Raw genomic sequence first — 8,391 nt, forward strand, 5'->3', positions numbered from 1 at the left:
AACAAAACTTACAACAGTTACTTTTCTCAACAACTGAAATTTAGAATAGTGTGATTAAGAAAAATATGTGAACTGTTTGCAATTTCAAATTAATATTGAAATGTACAGGTTTAGAATTTTCTACAGTGAAAAGTTTTCGGAACTTCAGTATTCAAAAAAGTATACAAAAGCTAGACGTTAAGAACGTATCCAATGAGCGAGCAATGCGAGCATCGGATTGCGAAGCCTCCTAGTTAGTTTAAATTTTTTTACTTTGCTGTTTCTCTCCATGAACCCCTTGGAATAACCCTTTGTCATCATCTACACGAAATCTTACAACCCAAAATAGTTTCCTTAAGAGAGTCATCGAAATAAAAGTACAACTAGGACTAAATTGGACAATTAATACATCAATTCACAATGTCCAAGTGAAGGAAAAATGTACGTGGTTAGAACAAACCTGCTAAATGAGGCTTCTATGAAAGAAACAAATGACTTAATACTAAAAAATGTATCTTTAGAGATCATCTATGAACTGTACCCAAATTAAACTGCACGTGTTTACAGATGGCTCCATGGCAACTAAATATATTAATGCTGGAGTTGGCATCTCCTATAGGATATTATCATTTTTCACTCCTGTTGGAAGGTATAAAACAGCCTGTGAGTTCTCAGCGATTCAAATTGCCTTGTCATAGATACGAGGGTTNTCAAACTTTCGATTAAAATCGTCTGCTGTCGCATAGCAACACTTTCTGTTGCCAAGGCCAGAAATATAAATAGCAACCCTCGTATAATGTCAAATAAAAAAATTTCAAAGGCCGTCATACTATCAGATTCTAGGGCTGCCCTCCTGACCATTGCGTCATCTGAGGCTCCGCCGTCAACCCATAGTTTAAATATTCGTCTGACCCTTAATGATATAATTGAAAACCATAAAAAAGTTGCATTGCAGTGGATGCTAGAGCACTGTGAAATCCAGGGAAATTAAACGACGGCTGATTCTCTGGCAAAGATGGCAACCAAAACTGCTCAAATGACGGATAAATCAGTTTATGCCTATACCACCAAGCTGTTAATTAAAAAATCTAATTAGAGAGAACTTTTAGTGTAACATAAGGGAGCAAAATAACGACAATAAATGGAAAAAGGAAACCGCAATTATTCCATTATGGCCTAGAGACAAATCTGTTGCTACTGTTCGCCTAGCTTCTAGCCACGATAAACTCTCCAAGCATGTATATCGTATAAAACTTCTTTCAACTCCTCTCTGCTAATTGTGCAACATTCGTGAGGAAGTGGACGCGAACCATTTGAGTCATTACCCTGCACTAGACTCAGGAGACTTGTGGGAGAAATGTTGGAGACCTCGGCACAAGATGAACGATTTATAGATATACAGTAGTTACAGTTTTGTTACTATTATCTCTGTTTCTTGTATTTACAGTTTTGTTACTATTATCTCTGTTTCTTGTATTTACAGTTTTGTTACTATTTTCTCTGTTTCTTGTATTAATTTTATTGTTTGCTTTTCTGACTGCAGTTGTCTTTTAATTTGACATTAGAAATTTTAAAAAAATATCTCTCCATTAAGCTAGTTTAAGTCCAATCAGCCAATAGTTAGTGTGGAATTATCGGAACTTCAAATTCAAGAGAAAAGTTGCATGCATTGAACTACAACTGTCGGGAAATGAAAACAGGAGAAACAAACTAATGCAGCTTTAAGTCATAGAATTCGATCTGAAGGAGAAAAAAAAATTTGGATAATATAGCTTGAGTCAATATTCCTTATCGAAAAATGTGACTAGAGTTCTAGGTTATAAAAATTGAATCGTTGGATGATTGAGTTAGATAATTTTCTAGGAGGATTGAGGATTGAGTTAGATAAATTTATACCACGCTTTAAAATAGGTTAAAATCGATATCTATGTTAAAGGACTAGCTTAAGATGGAAACAACAAACTTAATCGAATAACTAAATCTAATTATTAAATCCGATATCTTTTATTCACTATCTATCCTAAGAAAAAAAAAAGATAAAAAGAAAATCAACAGGAAATCTTGTTGTCCTCCAGTGACGTCATAGCAAAACGTGACTATTTCTTTTCTCCCCACTTTCCACTTTAATGCATTACTCCATCCAATTTGGCGTGATGGATACTGACAATTTAAACGTCTTGATTTCAGATGACAAATTAATGCTTCAGCGCAAAGTGCACCTAAAAGCAGAACAACTGCCTCCACTTGCAAACAAATTTTTTTAGTTTTAAAACTTATGATTATATTAAAAATTAAGTCAAAAGATTATGTAAACAAAACAAAAAAATCGAAATAAATCGAAGCGAATCTTCTACCAGAAGTTGAAACAAGCTTTTGCAACTATTGTCCTCCACCATTCAGAATATAAAACACTGTTGAACGAATGAAATCAATTAAGCATTAAGTTTGTATACGGTACATCTAATAGTTGAAGTTGAACACTTGTTTTAGGCAGTAAAATAATATTTTAAATACGTTATTATTTCTGTAATTTGTTTTAAACTGCAAAACAAAATGATATGGCTCCATATATAATACAAATATAATTCCTACTTCGATAAATTATTTTGAATAACAAACTCCATTCGCCAAATTTCATAAAATTTCGCAACTATTACATTACTTGCGATATCTTGAATTATTAAAGATGCATATGTCATAAGTGACTCTAATCTCTACAAAGTTGCGTAAATAAACAGCGTTCAACAGACTTAAAGCTGTCTAGACCGTGTGTAATTGCAAAAATGTTTTTGATAGTTCAGCCCGTATACTTTTAAATAAACTCAAAGCACGTTTTCAGTAAAGGAGAAAAAGCTCTTTATCTGGGACTTCAGACACTTCATGAACACTGACAAACTAAAATACTGAATACTGAAAAGGGTATTGAAATATTAAAAGAGGAAACGAAGTTTTGAAAAAAGAAATAAAAATTTTTAATACTTTTTTGAAATTTTAATATATATCAACAAGTGTAAACCAGCCATAATTTTGACACATCATCTTTTTGTTATTCTGAATTCTCATTATAACAGCTTACATTTAAGTTTTATTTAAAAAAAAAGAGAAGGAAAACTGAAGAAGATGCTAGTCTATTTGTTTGCGTTCTTACTTTAAGTGAATCACATCTAATAATCTAACTTATCCAGCATTTTTTCACATCTCTTGTCTAGCATATTTTAATGGAATATATATGCATGTTTGGGATAGTTTACAATATGAAAATCTTCTAAAAAAGAGCAAGTGTTGACAAAATTTCGAAATTTTGAAGTACAGATGGAGTGTACTTGAGCACGTTTTGCGACACACCTGACGGAAAAAGAACAAGAAGAAGACCCTGGCGAATCTACATAAGAATATCAAATCAGCTTAGCGGATTGGAATGTCTGAATAGATGTTCTTAAGGTAAAATTGAACTGAATTGAATATAGAATGCAATGGCACAAAGTTTCTTTAAACTTTGAACAAAGTTTTAAGAAGCTTTTTAAAGCTTTTTAAGAAGACATGCTGCTCCAAACAATATGATAAAATAGATCAAAACTAAAATACATGTTACACTTAAATTATCGTGAAATGAAATTTGATAAAATGGTATATGTAAGTGAATAAAATCAGATGAAATGCATGGTTCAAATTCTTAGTTTTATAACAATAATTACCTAGATAATTTTAATCATTGGATTGGATTGAATGTAGAAGTTTTATGGCACAAGATCCAAAGGAGGATATGCTGCGCCAAACAATTTGTTGAGTTAGATCTAATGGTAAATTGCACACAATAGTTTCATTGTCATAAAATAAATGAAAGTAATAGAATTGTTTATCTCAAGACACGTATTTTTAAAAGTTCATAAAAATCATTAAAAAGCATAATTCTATAAAATACACAGAAAAGGTAAAATGATTCATAAGTAGGAAATAAGAGTGAATAAAATCAGATAAAACAGTTATATACAATATATAATACCAATAGCTCGCAGAAATGCGAAAATGTTGGGATGATGAATATCATCTANCAATTTTATAAAGTTTTGGCCGATGTTTTGTTGAAATTTTCCAATGTTTTATTGAAATATCATTATGTGTTGGCCGTCATTCCTGTTACCACGGTGTTCCGCGCAAACAGGAATGGTGCCAAACATAAGTCGCCAATTTCACCAAGGGGCACTCAAGTATATTTTTACCTAAATATATGTATTACTTTATTTAAAATTTTTATAATTATTCAGTTATCATAATGTTAAACGATGCGTTAATTATTACTATATAATTTATTTAAAAAGTTGAAATAAATTTAGTATATTCAATGTGTAGGACCTAATAAAAGAAATTCGGATTAAGTATAAAAAAATGTGCAAGTGAGGATAAAAAATATAAAACAAAACTTATTAAAAAAACAAATGTAAATTGTAAATAGAAGGAAAGTTGATTTTTTTATTTTAAATCCATAAAAAAAACTTTTAAAGTTCATTCGTTTGCTTGAGTAGCACTTATAAGTACTCCACACGCAATGAGTTATTTTATAAACAATAGTTTAATCATCCAGCTTGTTTTAACACAATAGATCTTAAACTTACATAATGTAATCTCAATAACTTTGAGATTTACAAAATAAAATAAATCATACGATGTAATTTTTTAATTAATTGACCCATTAATATCAATCGATAGCAAGAATAAACTCAAATGAAACATCAATCAGTATCTGTCAAGTTATTTACCTCCGCGTTCTTTTAGTAATACAAATACAGCACTTTTCTCTTCCTAGAAACTTTTATTTCTCTTTCTAGAAGCCTTATTTTTACGAAATATACCTTTATATGATACTAGGTTTTTATCAACTCACTTTCGTTTCTGTGACAATAGAATGTTGCAATTGAATTTTCGACCACTCTCTGGCTAGCAGGAGTGATAGAATTTAATCCGCAATTCTGTTTTCCATTGACGATACAAAGTTCCGTCGTCTTTTGACCGCGAATTGTTGTCAATTTATCGTCAAACAGAATTTATTGTTATTTTATTGCTGAACAGAGTTTATCTTCAATCAAACATCCGATTCTTTTCCGGCTAGCTAGAATAGTTAAATTTTTACTGGAGTGTAGTGCTTGAAGACAATACAAGCTATAACAGTTTCCTAAATGATGCAGGAAAAATTTATCAATTACAATTTTGACACCTTGTTGGCGAAACTAAATAAGACAAAACTGAAGACAAGTAAAATCTATAATAATAAAATAACGAATTAGTCTGTGTGTTTCTATTATAGCACAAAATTGGACAGCGGGTGAAACCCCCGTTAAAATTAGCCCTTTTATCTGTCCAAAATCGTTAAAAATTTCAATTGGATCGTACAGGAGAGGCGTTCAAAAAAGAAAATTTTTAATTGGTTCAGAGCTAGACTTTGATTAAAATAAAACTGCAGAAGATTCCGCTTTTTTTCTTTTCTTCAAATATTTAAGCAATAACACCAGTGATGTTTGCTAGCTTATAGTTATTATTATTAATCATTTACTCGTTCGATGCCCGTTCTTCATTTACTTTTTTTTTTATTCGTTATGTCAGCTTTACTCAATGACCAACGTGAACTTGGTAGAATATTCGGACTACGTCACTAAATTAGCATCCCCTTACCAGTCTGAAACCGCGTGTTCATTCTGTTTATAGCTGTGCTTTAAAAAAACAGTGTTTATAAAAATTAAATGCCTGAAATTCAACTGTATTTGAAATTTTAAAAAAATAAGCTGAAAATAAGTTATGTACTAAAAAGAAAATTAATTGAGAAAAAGAATTAATTTGTTTAGAAGTAAGGTTAAATTCGCCATACTATTATTGACTCCAATGTTGCTTAATTAATTTTGGTAACAGGAACTTTTGGTATTATGGTAATTGGTGCAATTTTAATAAGCATATGTACTAATGAAGGTACGGTTATTATGTTTTGTATCTATTACAATTGCACCGAAACTGTGAAACTTTAAACTTGGAAAGAGGATTTTTACGGGCTCTTTAAAGAAAATTGCTTGATTGTGGTAAATTTTGAATACCATGAGTTCACCTCGAGCAACAGAATCATGTCAAATGATACTAAGTACAGTTAATCTTTATTTTATTGATAGAATAAGTTACTGAAATAGTGTTTTGCTTAATATAATAACGTAAATAAAAAGAATTAAATTATTTTAGCTTTATAATTTACCTTAAAAAATCAAATTAAGCAAAAAAAAATCATATTTTCTACAATGTTAAGTAAAGAAATGGCTTATTTTTTCCTGTAAAAATTTANACGCCCCCGGTCATTGGAGGCGGAACTACCCCACAATTCACTATGACCATTAAAATCTCCGAGCAAAATAAAAGGCGAAGGTAACTGAACTATCAGTGAGTTCAAATCTGTTTGAGAGATGGATGCACGAGGAGGTAGATAGACAGAGCAGACTGTAATGAGAACATTGATGTGAATTTGAACTATGGTAGCCTGTAATTAGGTTAATAAAGTAAGATGAGTAGATGGAAATGCATTACATGTTAAAATTGCAACACCGCCATGAGGATGATTTCCACCATCGAAGTCATGCCGGGAGCAAGAATAGTTGCGCAATTTAAAATTATGAGACGTTAAAAGAGTTTCTTGCAGTGCAAAGCATGCAGGTTGATATTTACAGATGATATCTTTAATATCAGAGAGCTTGTTTCTAAGGCCACGGCAGTTCCATGAAATAAAATTTATTGACATTATGAAATGGATGGATTTAGTTGTGTTTTAACGTCGAAAGTTTTCGGTTAGTCTGGTAGAAATTCATAGTCGGAAGGAAGAAGAGATAATTCTACGTCTAAATCCATCTTCTGAGTAGAAGAAGTGGATTGATTGACGTATTTTGGGTCTTTTTTCTTCCGAGTTATGCCAGGTTTTTTAGTTTGAGGTATTTTTGTTGTTGGAAGCTGTTTGGGGAATGGTCGGACTTTTTCTGCGTTATCAATTTTAGAAGTTTTCTTAGGAGGAGGAGATGTTGTTCTATTTGATGTTGATGGTGTATTAAAATTGAATTTTGGTTTCTGGACTGTAGTTTTAGTCTGGTGATGAGAGGTAGAGGGCAAAGGTGGAAGGTCCGCTTGCGAACTGACAGAGCAAAATAAAGTCTTGGCAGCCGCAGAATGGGACACACCCGGATGAGGAGTGGGGGTGGTTACTATTCGGCGGGCTTCATCGAACGTCACGTTTTGCAATACTTTGACACTTTGTATCTCTTTCTCTTGGGACCATTTTGGACAACTCCTGAAGTATGCAGGGTGAGCACCCTTGCAGTTAATGCAGAGGGGTGGCAACTCACAGTCAGTGTCATCATGGTCAGATCCAGAGCATCCAGAACAAATGGGCTTGCTACGACAAGATACTTTAGAGTGTCCAAACCTTTGGCACTGAAAGCACCTTAATGGGTTTGGCACATATGGTCGTACAGGGCAGTTATGCCAGGCAAGCTTAACCGAAGATGGTAATTTCGGTGTGTCAAAAGTAAGGATCAGATGTTTCGTTGGAATGAGTTTCCCATCCCTCCTAATCTTGATCCTACGGACAGCAGTAACATGTTGGTCGGTTAAATTTCCCACAATTGTTTCCTCTGCATCATCGAGGAATTCAGATTGTGATATGACACCTCGAGAGGTGTTAAGAGTCTTATGAGGCGATACTGTAACAGGGAAGGAGCAGATATTGGTACATTTAGTTAAGATAGTAGCTTGTTTTTGGGAGACCTCAACTAAAAGGTCACCCGAGCTTAACTTTTTCACCGAGGCTACTTCTTCCAGTATTGAGAGAAGAGCCTTGTGAATCAGAAACGGCCAGACTTTGGTAAATGAAGTGTTGGGTACTTCAGGGTTCGTGAGCGTTATGATGTAGAATCGAGCGTATTCAAACGGTGAGGAGATTGTTCCGCTGTTTTTGTTTTGGTGTGCGGAACTGAACATCTTGCTACTTTCAGCCATAGAAAATTAAAAAAATCATTTCGACTACCAGCGGCATCACCCACCACGGAGTCCAACCAAGGGGATGCAAGTAACAGAGTGGAATCTGTTACTTAACACCGATGCTGACCAATAGTTATACGACCTTGAGTCACCCCTGAGGCAGCCTCCACCCTTAACGAAGTGCCCAGTAGGTGACCCCGGTCTTGACCCTAGTCAACAGATGACGATTGTCACCAGCCGATTGATGCAGACAGGCCAATATGCACCACCCGTTTACCTGAAGCACGGGCCAAAGCAGTGTATTGGGGTACCAAGATGCCCCTCAACTGCCAGGATCCCCTTTTCCAGGGACACGGGTCTCCACGCACGGCAAACACGTGGGTGGTTTCTTCCCATCTGGGTTCGATACAACAG

General features: G+C 33.9%; 1 protein-coding gene across 1 annotated transcript; it reads right to left on the minus strand.

Moving 5' to 3' along the window:
• Positions 1–6,795: 6,795 nt before the first annotated feature.
• On the minus strand, positions 6,796–7,995 carry LOC122272031 (uncharacterized). Its single transcript, XM_043055012.2, has one exon. The coding sequence runs from the start codon at positions 7,993–7,995 to the stop codon at positions 6,796–6,798; it is 1,200 nt and encodes a 399-aa protein (XP_042910946.1).
• Positions 7,996–8,391: the final 396 nt, after the last annotated feature.

The sequence above is a fragment of the Parasteatoda tepidariorum genome, chromosome 5 (genome assembly GCF_043381705.1).
Source record: "Parasteatoda tepidariorum isolate YZ-2023 chromosome 5, CAS_Ptep_4.0, whole genome shotgun sequence".
Taxonomy (NCBI): domain Eukaryota; kingdom Metazoa; phylum Arthropoda; class Arachnida; order Araneae; family Theridiidae; genus Parasteatoda; species Parasteatoda tepidariorum.